At 51.4% G+C, this 13,235-nt stretch overlaps 4 protein-coding genes and 1 non-coding gene across 5 annotated transcripts; 3 read left to right on the forward strand and 2 right to left on the reverse strand.

Moving 5' to 3' along the window:
- Nucleotides 1–3,140: 3,140 nt before the first annotated feature.
- BDP55DRAFT_614174 (mannanase) lies at nucleotides 3,141–4,454 on the forward strand (the record flags this gene model as incomplete). The annotated part of the gene is made up of 3 exons (XM_060571237.1): nucleotides 3,141–4,012; nucleotides 4,100–4,192; nucleotides 4,249–4,454. The coding sequence occupies exons 1-3, from the start codon at nucleotides 3,202–3,204 to the stop codon at nucleotides 4,452–4,454; spliced, it is 1,110 nt and encodes a 369-aa protein (XP_060427442.1). The 5' UTR covers nucleotides 3,141–3,201.
- A 361-nt stretch (nucleotides 4,455–4,815) lies between these two features.
- BDP55DRAFT_705562 (SGNH hydrolase-type esterase domain-containing protein) lies at nucleotides 4,816–5,851 on the forward strand (the record flags this gene model as incomplete). The annotated part of the gene is made up of 3 exons (XM_060578037.1): nucleotides 4,816–5,107; nucleotides 5,203–5,520; nucleotides 5,597–5,851. The coding sequence occupies exons 1-3, from the start codon at nucleotides 4,991–4,993 to the stop codon at nucleotides 5,849–5,851; spliced, it is 690 nt and encodes a 229-aa protein (XP_060427443.1). The 5' UTR covers nucleotides 4,816–4,990.
- Nucleotides 5,852–5,991: 140 nt separating this feature from the next.
- BDP55DRAFT_224393 (heterokaryon incompatibility protein-domain-containing protein) lies at nucleotides 5,992–8,411 on the reverse strand. The gene is made up of 2 exons (XM_060566100.1): nucleotides 7,894–8,411; nucleotides 5,992–7,814 (listed from the first exon to the last, which is right to left on the reverse strand). Exons 1-2 carry the CDS (start codon nucleotides 8,351–8,353, stop codon nucleotides 6,115–6,117), a joined length of 2,160 nt encoding a protein of 719 aa, XP_060427444.1. The 5' UTR covers nucleotides 8,354–8,411; the 3' UTR covers nucleotides 5,992–6,114.
- Nucleotides 8,412–8,610: 199 nt separating this feature from the next.
- On the reverse strand, nucleotides 8,611–8,712 carry BDP55DRAFT_t225. Its single transcript has one exon. It is a non-coding gene; the product is annotated as a tRNA-Pro (tRNA).
- Nucleotides 8,713–10,358: 1,646 nt separating this feature from the next.
- Nucleotides 10,359–13,112, forward strand: BDP55DRAFT_770179 (uncharacterized protein; the record flags this gene model as incomplete). Its single annotated transcript, XM_060581078.1, has 3 exons — nucleotides 10,359–10,415; nucleotides 11,228–11,466; nucleotides 11,523–13,112. 3 exons carry the CDS (start codon nucleotides 10,359–10,361, stop codon nucleotides 13,066–13,068), a joined length of 1,842 nt encoding a protein of 613 aa, XP_060427445.1. The 3' UTR covers nucleotides 13,069–13,112.
- Between the last annotated feature and the right edge of the window lie 123 nt (nucleotides 13,113–13,235).

Here is a 13,235-nt window from a genome sequence, read left to right on the forward strand (position 1 = left end):
GTTTGATCCTTGAGACTCCATGTTTTGTTTGCCGTACTAGTGAATAAGTCTAAAATTCTCCGTTAAGGTTAAGTTGGTGGTCTGAGACAACCGATATCTTAGCCTTGATCTTGACCCGCTGTCGGTAATGACCTGATAACGACTTCAAGGGTGTGATGAAAACGAGGCTGTCCCTCACTGTTGCGGAAGCCCAACTCGTCGTTGCGGGCGCGGCGCTCGCGGTATTCAGGCTTAGCTTTGGTCCGTCAGGTAGAGACTGTGAGGGTGAGTAGGATGCCTTCAACGTGTGTTCCGGAAAACATGGGATGGAAAAGCTTGGTCTTCATGCGCAAAAAAGTAGGGCGACGCGCTGTATGCCCGCACGCGGACCCGAGACCGACAAAGTCCGTCCGCACGTCGTTCAACATTGACAGCGTTTATTCTTTCCACGGAGCTCCAGGAGGCAGGGCGGAATCGCCCATGATTCAGGGACCCTGTCGACCGTGTCTGGATTTGAGTCGACCACCGCGGGGTAGGGCAACTTTTGACTCAAGGTTGAGCGCGACTAGCTTAATATGGTAGCTGAGCGCGGGCCTGATCTTCGCGGGCCACGTACATCTCCCGCTGCGGGGTATTGGGAAGAGGCCAATCGGTTCACGAAGCCGAGCAAGTCGTCGTAACGGCTACAAAATTCTGGGATGCCAAGAGCCTCTGGACCGTTACCCCTCGAAGCTTGAGTCTCCTTTCACTTGTTTCAAGGTTTATCAAAGAGAGATCGGAAGCGAGAGCTCGCTTCCAGTTGACGATCGCGCGCTCATGAACTCTCGTTCACGTGGAAAAGGGTCTACGAACGTCTGTGAATCCCCTCATTTGCCGATGTCCAAGAAAGTCAAGCACCTCGTCTCCTGTACCCAGTCCCCTGGGACGCGCAACGCATGACCTTCGGCAATCTGCGAAGCTTTAGCCGCGTACTACACCGGTCAAATTCTCGGCAACGTTGGCCCCAATGTCGCATCGTCTGGATTTTCGTCCCGCAAGGCCGGAGCCGACTCGATGGAGCGGAGAGGCGGCTAACTGCAGCGAGCGGCCGGCGATGTAAGCTTCATTGGCGTAAAGTGTATCGCGTAGCACTGGGCTTTCTTGTGGAGCTTGGTATGATCTTGCGCTGTCTGACTCTTGGAACATTTCAAATCATCTGCAAGGCACCAAAACTCAATAAGAGCCTGGACTACATCTCCGGAAATCCAGCTTGCCAGGCTACACCCAGGAGTTCTTCAGACTCGACTCACCGGCTAACGGCTTGTCTAGGTCCCCCTCACAGAAATATGTAAGTAAATTGTTTCGTTTCGCTTTTGCGCTTTCTCTGCCCGCCGCTAGAGTAGTCTGCAATATATTCGATCGTTTTGTAAAGCCTGGCTTCTGGATCCCGGGCATACTTGGACGAACACTATTTCCAAACTTCCTTAGTAAACTCAGTGACACCAAGTCCTCTCCATATAATGACTCTTCCAACACCATACGGATGTTTATAGAGAGCTCAACTTATCGGGCTGACGTTTACGTAGACATATCAAACAACTTCTGGCATGTCCTATAGGTCTGCGTTGCTTAAGCATAGACTCAATCTATTGTTCCGCTCAGTCAGGTAGAGGATTACCTAGTTCAGTAATTGAGTCGACGGTCAAGGTATCAAAGTCCATCTGCTCATCATCGGTCATTGCACTATTGGCAACGGTATACTCTCGCAACAGACCTGTCTTCTAGCTTCCTGTATGCATTAGTGCTCCCCAGGTTTCCCTTCAGAGTGTACTGCTTGCCTTCAAAGCTCAAGGTTTGACTTCGAAGGCTATCATAAGTAAGGTTGCTTGATGCACCTTTATGTGGGATAAGGTGTGGGTAACTAACGGGACTGCATAGGGGCCGAAGGCTCGTGGAGCTTTCCGTTTTTCGCCGCGGAGTTTCCGATGGAACCGGTTCGAAACTGATGTGATTCTCAACGTTCTGTATGACTGATTTTGAATCAGACATGAGCATCTCAGGGGCTTGGGCTTAATCTGGTTGATCACCTACGCATTTCGATGAAAGGTGCGTGCTGTGTGGCTCTGCGTACAAGGTTTAACGGGCATCTAAGAAGAGTAAGAATGTCAACCTGTGACTTTGGGGGCATGATCTATTGCTTACCTAGGTAGGGAAGTACTCTTCATTTTAGGAATTCCCACGAACTTTTGTTTCGAACTGTGCCCTAGAGCCTGTTTAGCCAATGAGACTTGCGTGAAGCTTCTCGTATTACAGTATCAAGGAGTCGAACGGGGAGGATCGGTCAGGAAGTCAAAGGGCCCCACCAACATCGAGAATGATAGCCTTGGTCTGCGCATCCAAAGTCTTCGCAGTCCGTCCGTGGACCCATTGTTTAATGAACATAGCAGACTGTCACTTTGGAGACTCGGATTAGGAGGATGAGTCAGAAACCTTTCTGGCTTGCCTCTGCTTTGGCAAATCAAAACTCCAACGGCCTTTAGATGCTAGACATGGCTTCAACATAACCTAAGTGTTTGCCTCATACGTGCCCCACATACACAAGGTACCCATGGTGTCCTGCGAAGTGCATCTTACTTATAGACTGCAGCCCTGTCAAGTGAGACTGTGAATTGCAAGTGTCTGAGGATGATTTGCCCATGGACTTGGCGGTGTCCTTCATCTGTCCTCAGGTATTACTGCCCGGTCATTTGTGGCCTGCAATGTCACCTAGGGCCCGGTTCCGATCGGCCGAGGGCCCATATAAAAGCCCCGGAGTTGCCGCTAGTCTCTCGGCACTTTCTTCGAGACGAAACGGCCGGGGATGTCCCGCCCAACGCCCCACATCATTTCCGAAAAGGTGCAGAGGCAGTCCTCCCTCCGCACCCCAATCGGTATTACACCGCCTCGGCGCCATTGGAACACGGGGAATTGCTCAGGCGACCAGCCGATCGCCTCCGGAATGGGTACGAAGTGTTCGTACCGTTCGTTAACTCTACAATTCCGTAACAATCCAATTGAAGTGCCGTTGGGTTCTCATTGGTTGTGGTCTGTGTTGCTTTCTTACCTGGAAAGCCGACACTCTATCGATGACATGATCAAGTCATTTCCAAAATAAGTATAAAGACTCGTGGGGGGGATCGGTTGTCTGTTCATTCCTCCGTCTCATCTTCTCATCCAACCGTATCAAGAGAACGACGGCCCATCATGAAGCTTTCCCTTGTGTCGATCTTGGCCAGTTTGGCCAACATTCAAGCTCTGGCCGTTCCAGAGCCTAGGCAGGCTTCGACCTTCCCTTCGGCAAGTGGAACAAAGTTCACCATTGACGGCCAGACAAAGTACTTTGCCGGTAGTAACTCATACTGGATCTCATTTCTGACGAATAATGACGACGTCGATCTCGTCATGGACAACGTCGCGAAAGCCGGACTCAAAATTTTTCGCGTATGGGGCTTCAATGATGTGAACGCTGTCCCCAGCGGCAACCAAGTCTGGTACCAATATCTCTCGGCCTCAGGATCACAAGTCAACACTGGCGCCAACGGGCTTCAGCGACTCGATGCAGTCGTCGCTGCCGCGGAGAAGAAGGGAGTGAAGCTAATTATCCCCTTCGTGAACCACTGGGATGACTACGGCGGCATGAACGCCTACGTGAAAGCCTTTGGTGGCTCCAAGGAAACTTGGTACAACAACAGCCAAGCCCAAACCCAATATCAGGCGTATGTTCGGGCCGTGGTGAGCCGTTACAAGAACTCTCCCGCCATCTTTGCCTGGGAGCTGGCCAACGAACCCCGCTGCAAGGGCTGCAGCACTGATGTGATCTTCCAATGGGCGCAAGCGACTTCCCAGTTTGTGAAGTCGTTAGATGCGAGCCACATGGTAACCCTCGGCGATGAGGGTATGGGACTTTCCGGCGACGGAAGCTACCCCTACCAGTACGGCGAGGGCACAGATTTCGTCAAGAACCTCGGCATCAAGACGCTCGACTTTGGCACTTTCCACATGTACCCCGATCACTGTAAGCCACCTGCAAAAGATAAACTTTCTCATCCGAGCTCCGTTCCCTGGACGGTGATTGGAGAAAATCAATTAACACGAGAGACAGGGAGCGTCGATCTGAAAGCCTGGTCTCCGGGCTGGATCAAATCACACGGCGATGCTTGCGCCAAGGCCGGCAAGCCCTGCCTCTTTGAAGAATGTGAGTTTGTTTCCTCGTGTCTGATGTTTAAACTCAATAAGCTCACACCCAAGCAGACGGCTCTCTAAGTGATCAATGCGGTATCGAGGGGCCCTGGCAGCAGGTCTCGCGGACCGCGCCAGGACTTGGCGCCGATCTGTTCTGGCAGTGGGGAGATCAGTTGAGTTCAGGGCAGACTCACGACGATGGGTTCACGATTTACAAGGGCAGCAGCGATTATCAGTGTCTGGTCATCGACCATGTGAAGGCAATAAATGGGTGAAGATGTGACGCGCCCTAGCTAGCTTGAGTTTGTGGTTGCATGGAAGGCCAGACCATTGCAGCCAATCACACATGACCTGGTCCTCATGAATCTTGCATCATTCCCAATATCAGCGATGATCGCTCAAATCATCCGAAATATTAAAAATGAGGCTCAAATACCTCATTCAACGAGGACCGGGAGCCATTCTTCCGACGACGTTATGTCCTAAAGAGGGATAGCCGTGGTTACAGCTTGGCACCAACACCCATGTGTACACCATAGAAGGGTTTCAATGCTGGAAGCATGAAGAATTCTCATTTTGGTCCTGCCGCTGACGAAAGAGTAGATAATTGTAATAATTTTGTTGTGCCAACTCATTGCGGGAGGATGTGAATCCTGTAGGATTCAAGCGAAGACGCAGTCAACTATATTGGAATCAAGAATAAGTAGAGAGCTGCGTGCGCTCCAAACTCATCATCTACACCAGGGGAAAGGTGACCTTGATACCATTTCTCGACCGATGGGTAGCCTCATTGTCTGCCTTTTACCGACTCATGATGTTTCTCAGCCGATCCGTCTTGATGCTAGTCTGTTTCTTCTCAATATGGACGGCCTCAGCTGAAGACAAGGTTAAGATCATGCCTCTTGGAGACTCGATCACCGGCAGCCCCGTAAGTAAGAACTTTACCCTTTGATTCTATATGACCCTAGCCCCACTTGCGTGTTTCCTTGAAAAGTAAAATGTTGACGAATTCTCTTGAGCTAGGGTTGCTGGCGGGCTCAATTGTGGAAGAAGCTTCGGGACAATAACATCAAGAATACCGATTTTGTCGGAACTTTGCCACCGCAGGGATGTGGTTTCGACTACGATGGAGATAATGAGGGCCACGGTGGCCTTCTTGCGACAGATCCTGCTCAAGACGGTAGACTCGAGCGTTGGCTGATGGACACGAAGCCTGATATTGTCATGCTGCACCTCGGCTCAAACGACGTATGGAGTACGAAGAAGCCAGAAGAGATTCTTGGCGCGCTTGACAAGTTGGTTGACCAAATGCGGGCTAGCAAAGAAAGTATGAAGATACTGGTACGTGTGCCCTCATGAGCCTCTTCAGGCAGCATAAGTAAAGTACGTGACTCTAATGTCTCAAAATCTTGTATAGGTTGCTCAAGTAATACCTCTGGACCCAGCCGGCTGTCCGACTTGCATGCGAGGCGTTGAGGATTTCAACAAAGCCATACCAGAGTGGACGACCAAGAAATCAAATGAGAAGAGTCGTATTACTGTAGTTGACTGCCACAAGGACTTTGATGTCAAGGGGATGACGCGAGATGGTGTACATCCTAATGGCAAGGGTGACGAAAAGCTGGCCAACAGTTGGTATGAGCCCCTGTTAAAGGTCATCAAAGAGGGCTAAGATACTTACCAGTTCTGAGCTTGCCATCCTGCTCAGGAGTCTTTCAAGATGAGAAAAGGATATCAGGTAGTTCGAGTCAACTCCCACTGAGATACTCGGCAAGAATGCATCTGACGTAGATCAATTCATGTGTCACAACTTTGGAGACTAACTTCAATAGTTGATGCCTGCCTCTTATCTTCTGTGAGATCATTTCTGAGGTGAGCAAGCATGATTGACTAGAAATTACTTGTAGCATCCATCCCTTCTGGATATTCGAGAAATCATTTCAACTTCAGGCGAGACTGGGATAGCGTCAACCACTCATCGGCTTGTTCCTTTGTCTCCGTTCTGAATGTTCCAAGTCGCTGGTAAATCGGAAGTGAGTCAGCACTCTCCCTTTGTTCTGGACTGCTTGTCACCAAAAGCCCAGTTGGGAATGATGGTGATGAAAAGTTCCTCTCGCCCGACTTCTCATCAAGACTAAGGGTGATGCAGCGTAGGGCGAGGACTACCGCGGATATGTCGGAGATGTCAGCAGCTTGGCTAAAGTCAGCTAGCCTGAAGGTGTCGTCTTTCCTCAACCCCGAGGGTGCGACAGCATCCAAAGATCCATGTGCCATGACCTTCCCTCTTTCATGGAAAAGAACCTCCGCAAGATGCGTGTCCTGGTCACTTTCGGCCTGTTGCACCGGCCTCAGAATCACCGGGACGCAGACAGCGCAGAGGACTATCCAGGCGCTCTGAAGTCTTCCAAAAGAATCTGAGCCCGTGGCTTCAATCTGGATATCCTCGATGCTGCACTGATGAATGAGAGGCAGTGAGAACCTCAGGTCCCATCCGATTTCTGCGTCACTGGATGCCCAGCTCCAGGATGGCGCTCTCCACCCTTTCGTTGTCGACGGCTGCATAACGGTCTGCCACAGCATTCCTCGTACCAAATCACTCTTCCAAAGTCCGGCCACGTATTCGTCTCCGAGCGCCAAGCTGAAAGTGCGAGCTAAACCAGACAAAGCCGAAAACTTGTCGTTAGAAACGGTAAGCTTGCGTCTAGTGTACTCGATAATCAGATCTTTCCATCTCTCATAAAGACTTTCCCTTCGCTCTTTTGCCTCAGGAGAGGTGATGTCTTTCGATGCTGGAGAGAGCAGATGATGCCAGCTTTGAACGTTGTCGTAAACTTTGGTGCTATGTTCGAGACGTCTTTCCGACTGACAACGAAAGTAAGATGTATGATTGTCAAAATATAACACTCGAGTAGACATTAGATCTTCTTGATAAGTCCAAGCCCGCGTGGCCCATGCACGATTGTGCATATGGCTTGGATAATCGGCATCCCAGGTCCGGTGTTCATTGAGGCCTGATAGGACGTACGAACCCGACGCCCTAGCCTCTTTCTTGTTAGACTGGAATGGGACCAGAACCGACGGTCCAGCTCTACTCCTCTGGAGAAATCCCGAGTGAGAAGTATCACCTGCGGCTGCTACTACGGTGAGCGTAGCATGCCGATATACGGCAAACATGAGTGCGGCCTCTTTGGCCCAGTCTTCAGCATCGTCTTGGATGATGCAAAGTGCATCGATCCAAATGTACTCGATTCCCATATGACGCGCAAACACTACTGAATCTCTGATTGTATCTGGCATTTCTCGGAGTGGGATCTTTGTCTGGCGGTCTGCAAGAGTGGCAGCAGTCGTGATGAGCTGTGGCTTGCTGACGGATGGCAGGCCCCAGCAATAGCTCAAAGCAATGTACGATGTTGTCGAAGGAAGACCATCACTAACGACTAAGCGTGCCATATCATTGTCTATCTTTCCCACCTTGATAAGTCGACTGGGAAGACTCCTTGGCTCTGAAGAGTAATAACATCCTGAGTGATTGCTTGCACAGCCCCAAACCCAGTCTTTGAGTCGTTTGATACAGGACGAATCAAGAGCATCCAAAATAGGGAGTTTGAGCTCAATACCGAGATTATTTGCAATATCTTTTGTCAAATTTTATAATGTTAGCAAAATGTCTTTCCGCGTTGCAAGAGGTCGCTGAGGCGGCAAAGAGACACCTACCATCATCTCCTTGATACGCGATAGCCCGCACTTTCCACCCATCAGACCATGGCCCATCACGCCATGCATCAGACTCGAACCTGAAGTCGAGCCAGTAGATCCCGTCTTGTTCAATGCCATAATCGTCGGGCATCCAATCGCGCGTGACGTCGATGATGTCGGATCGCATCACATAAGCAGGCGAGGAGAGCTTCGCTACAACATCTTTCGCTGCAGAAGTTTGCAACGCGATGCGAAGGGGCTTTGGGAGCTTCTCTTCGAGCACGAAACAGAGATACTCGCAGAAGGTACAACCCGCTGCAGCCGACTGGCGGAATATTGGTAGATCTGGATACTTGTCTTTCCGCTCCCAGTGACCAGCATCGCGGGCATCCCCCTGGGCATCATCAAAGACGATACCCGAGCACTTGATACACAGTGTCGTGGATTTTGACGACAGTAATATACCGCTTGATGCCATGCTAGTATCGGAAACTGAACACTGAGCAGAGTTTCGGGAAACCAAGATGACTTCCGGTGGTGGATGAGGGGCTTGAAAACTGCCTTCATCCCAATAGTTGATTGGATGACATCGATCCAATTGCACGCGGAGAAATGAGCGTGACGACACCCACCGAATGACCTACTTCCTCCATTCCAACCGTCAACTAGAATGCTTCCAAACAAGTGACGATCAACTCGTTCGACGACGGAGCAAAAATGCCAAAAGAACATCGAGGGCTCAATCGGGATTCGAACCCGAGACCTCGCCCATTCACGCTTTGCGCAAGGGTTGGTAAAGAACCCGAAGGGCGAATCATACCACTAGACCATTGAGCCGAAGCGACCTCCGTTAATCGGAGGCCAATGATTGGAAAATCCGGAAATTTGGTAGCCTATGATGTCTAGTCAAACGCCCTGCTTTCTCAATTTCGCAGCACCCTTAGACTGTGATATGATTGTGAAGACCGAGTTAAAGTTGGTTGTTCCCAAACTTGATTAATGCTTAGAAAGACTTATGCAACCCGGAGCGCGGGGTCGAACTCAGTCTCGTGCGGAGCTCCGTCGACAAGCTGGTTGCACTTTGCATGCTTCGAAAGGGGTTGTTAGGACTCAGCACTGGCCAAGAACGAACCTGGCAGGGCAAAGTCACACCCAAGCTATCCATTACGAGACATATTCCTCCGATCGCCTGCAACTTGAAGCCGAAAAGTTGGAAACCCGAAATGATTTCGCTACCAAACTGGCAAACAATGGGCCTTCAGACCGACCACGCGCATCTTTGCTCCATGTCCTTCCCCAGCGTTTCCACATAGACGAGATAGACTATGGACCAAGCTTGTTACGTACCAAATTACTGGATGGGCGTATGGGTCTGTCGTAAAAAGACCAAAGTTTAACAGTCTGGTATTGTTATGTACGAAACACTTCATTGACGCTTACTTATGCGCGTTGTTGTGTTGAGGTCAGTCAAACTCCCAGTCTGAAGAGACTGTTTTGCACGAAGCATCTGAACATTATAGAAAGGTGGGCTGGTACGGATATGCTTCGATCTTGTCCCTTGAACGCTGTCCTTGATCCGTTTTGCCCGATGAATTCAGCGATATGTTTGGCAGGCCGCAGCACAACTCCTCAAGCCATGACCACGTGCTCAACTGCCAACGCTCGGACAATGCGATTGATGATTTCTTCCCATTGCAAACGTAATCTCGTCATGGTTATTCGCTGTTAGTATCGTCTGCGCTTCCATGGAACGATCCGGGGCCCGAGGAGGAGAAGCACCCTGAATCCTTGCTAGCACAACGGTCCAGGCGCTTGCCGTCCAAAGTTGGCAGTGGCAAATTGGCAACTCGCGCCTAATAAAGTCCAAATTGTTCGACTTCCCTCTTCCAGTCTTTTGGCCCGGTGGGTATCTCTTCTCGACAGTTGACGCTGACGGGCGCGAGGATCAGGACGAGGTCTGTTCCGGAGCACGGAATGCGGAACAACAACCTCCCACATGCCATGAAGCAAGGGGATCCCGAATGCGAAGCAAAGCGTATCCCTGTATCACTCTCAGTTGACGGGCCATGTCTCCTTCTCTTTCTGCATCTGCGCAGGTTTCGCTTACGATACGCGGTCTCTTGGAGTTTTCCTGCCGAATATAAACCCATAAACAACAGAATCTCGTCCCGGAGAGTTATAGCCCTATGAACATTCATATCCCGGGGCTGAACCAGCTTGACTCAACATAAGTGAGACGCTATTCATATATCTTTCCTGCTGGCAGCCACGCTGATCGCGCGGCATTTGCGAGGGCAGCTGGCGCAGATCCTGTCAGGGTTGTCCAGGTCTGCGGTTCGGGGAGAGCGATTCGCTGGAGGCGCCGGATCGCGGGAATGAGCTATCGCTGGGAGACCACTACGACGGCTCCCACGCCTTGCCAGGCACGTCAGGCACGCTTCATGGCTTGTTCCAACGCTTGAAAATACGACCCTAATCTTACCATGGAGCCCGTGCGCCAAGAAATCCAGAGTGCAGGTGTCGTGGAGGCTTCGAACATGGTTCATGACTAGTGTACCCCTTCAACAGCGAGAATCGGCCACGCAACTGCGTTTCAGTCGTCTGAACATCTTTGGTCGAGATAAGATCTTTATTTGTGGTAAGTGGTCATGGCTTTTGGTTGTTTAGACTTGCTGTTGCAAACACGCCCATGAAGCAGTAAAGTGCAAGTTTGGTCATAGTCACGACATCAAAATAGTGTCTACGGAGTGCATTCCGAAGCACCTCGCAACCGCCCCAACGCGGGCTGAAGCGGGGATAGAGTTGGCAAAAGTGGACTATCATGAGCCCCTTCTAATAACCAGGGACTTCACGGGTGGGTTTCGTCTTCCGCTTCCGGCTAGGTAACCTAGCACGCCTCCAGGGTGTCAACTATCTCGATATTGCAACGTGCCCGGGGTGATGGCAGGTGGGCAGACAAGAGCTTTCAAAAGGGGGCTCGTCCTGCCCGTCAAAACCACACTGCGGTCCATCGTTGAACCCCCTTCCTGAACCGAGCTCACCCATCTGCCCGTCATGCTTCCATTCAGCAGCATCCTATATCGCGAACTTTCGTGATGTTGACCTCGTCGCCCTGGGCGGCGCTCCTGCTGGCCAGCGTCCTTTCTCAATCCGCGCTCGCGGACGATTCTTGTTCGAGTTCTATTGACCCATTAGTATTACCCATAAAAGTAAGGAAAAACTTCACGAGTCATTCAGTCACTTTTCATCGCGTATTGTTTTCTTTGGGTGTGTGTCTATGTGTGTTTTGAGTGTCTGTGTGTGTTGCCTTGTGCGACTGTAGCTCTTGTTGACTTACACACTCTCTCTCCAGAACGTCACCTTTCCCAATGGCATCGGTGCCAATCGTGGCCTCAAGCTCACGCTTGGTGGCCAGGTTCAAGGCATGCGCATGTCCACCATCTTAAACAACACGCGAGTGAGGAATAGTCTGGACTGCCCAGACAACTCAACATACGCTTTCGTCGGCTGCCAAGGAGCCTCGGGCAGTGTATACGACACCACAGGAGGCACATTCAGCCAAGTTGTCAACATCAAAGACTGGAACGTAACGTATGGTATCTGCCTGACCTCGCCATTTTCCATCACACAACTGACTCCCTCGACAGAACAATCGACGCTCAGCCTGAAGATGGCGAAACGACGGTACTCCATGGATACGATGTCGCAAACTTCACTGATGCTCCAGCCGTGGCCTATGGATACCCTTTCGAGGTATGGGCCGACTATGATTCCATGAACAAGAGCGCCATTGCATTTGGTCCAAACTCGTCCACCCTCGACAGCTTCGTAAGGAACGACCTGGCGCCCACGACAAGTTTCAGCCTAGACTATGGCTCAACATCAGAGCTCCATCCTCGCGACGGCCAGCTAGTTATCGGCGGCTACAACGAAGCGCGGTTCAACGAGTCCCAGGTCGCCGAGTTCGGCATGTGGGGAGCCAACGCCCCAGTCCCGTGCCCTCTCCAGGTTCTCGTGGCCGACATCGTTCTCACCAACACGGACGGCGATCACTCCCTCTTCGACCCCGGCGTCAAGGTGGCCGCTTGTATAGACACTGTGCAGAACAGCTTCACCCTCACCCAGAACATGTTTGCCAAATTCCAGAGCCTCGGCAACCACACCGCGACTGACGGACAGACATTTGGTGAATCCGACTTTCCCAAGGACCGCGAGTCTCTCCTCGGCTCCTTGACGATCAAGCTGTCCAACGGCTACACGAGCGTCATCCCTCACTACGAGCTTGTCAGTCACGTTCGCGGCACCGACGCCCGCGGCAGATATGCTGTGCTGAATAACAGCCGAATCAGCACCACAGTCGCCTCGGGCATGAGCGACCTTGGTGACAATATTCCCATCCTCGGCGGCGTATTCCTGTCGCAGAACTATCTTCACGTCGACTATGACGCGGGCAAATTCTGGCTGAGTCCGCAAGTCGCCAACGGCACTTTACCCGACCACATCACATCATCCTGCAACGGGACCTCGTCCTCAAGCGGCGGTACCCAAACTGCTCTGGGCATTAAAGTAGGCGTGCCCGTAGCCATCGGCGCCGCTCTTATTGCCTTCCTTGGTCTCTGGTTTTGGCTGAAGAACCGTAAGCCCAAGCAGAACGGACAGTTTGCAGGCGCGTCTCGGTCCATCCCACGATCCGAGAAGCGCGACGCGCCAGACTCCAAGTCTTCTACCACCAACTTCGCCGGCTATCACAACGTCAACCACGCAAATCCGGATGGCCATATGGAACTCGAAGGCGACCCTGGCCACGCTGTAGGACTCCAACAACAACGGGCCGAACTAGCGGAGCCCGCGCCGGCATATAAGTCGGAGTGGCCCCGGCAGAACTCTATTCAAGGCGAGAGCGCCGCGTATTACCAGCAATTCGAAGAGCCAGGCGAGAGTTATGAGCTCGCGGACACGTCGCCGCACTCTCAACATACACAACCCCAAGAACTTCCGCAACCTCCACACCCCCAGATCGTTATCCCACCGACGAATCCACCTCCTATTAAACGAAAGGATACCGGCTTAAGCGATTGGGTGCCGAGTCCGGCGACGTTAAAGAAGCAATTTTCGGGATTCGGCGAAGCCGTGTCACCGACGAGTACACGTGCGAACAGCACGAGGGTTAATCCACATATTTCTCCTGTTTAGCGTATTTGAGGATAGATGAGTAATGATAATTCACTTCTTGAGACATGAAACACATAGCCCTGGTTACCTATGCAAAGATACGAAGTAAGTTTCTGATTGGATTTGGTGGGTGGATCGTCCTCAGTCTGTGACATTGGTGGGCACTGATGATCGATTACCCTTCCTGC

Source organism: Colletotrichum godetiae, assembly GCF_030913485.1.
Source record: "Colletotrichum godetiae strain CBS 193.32 chromosome Unknown BDP55scaffold_31, whole genome shotgun sequence".
NCBI classification, from domain to species: Eukaryota; Fungi; Ascomycota; class Sordariomycetes; order Glomerellales; family Glomerellaceae; genus Colletotrichum; species Colletotrichum godetiae.

Coding starts and splice junctions, on each gene's coding strand:
- BDP55DRAFT_224393 (XM_060566100.1), bottom strand. CDS start 8,353: ATGGCATCAAGCGGTATATTACTGTCGTCAAAATCCACGACACTGTGT. Junction 7,815..7,893: donor CGCGTATCAAGGAGATGATG/GTAGGTGTCTCT, acceptor ATTTGACAAAAG/ATATTGCAAATAATCTCGGT.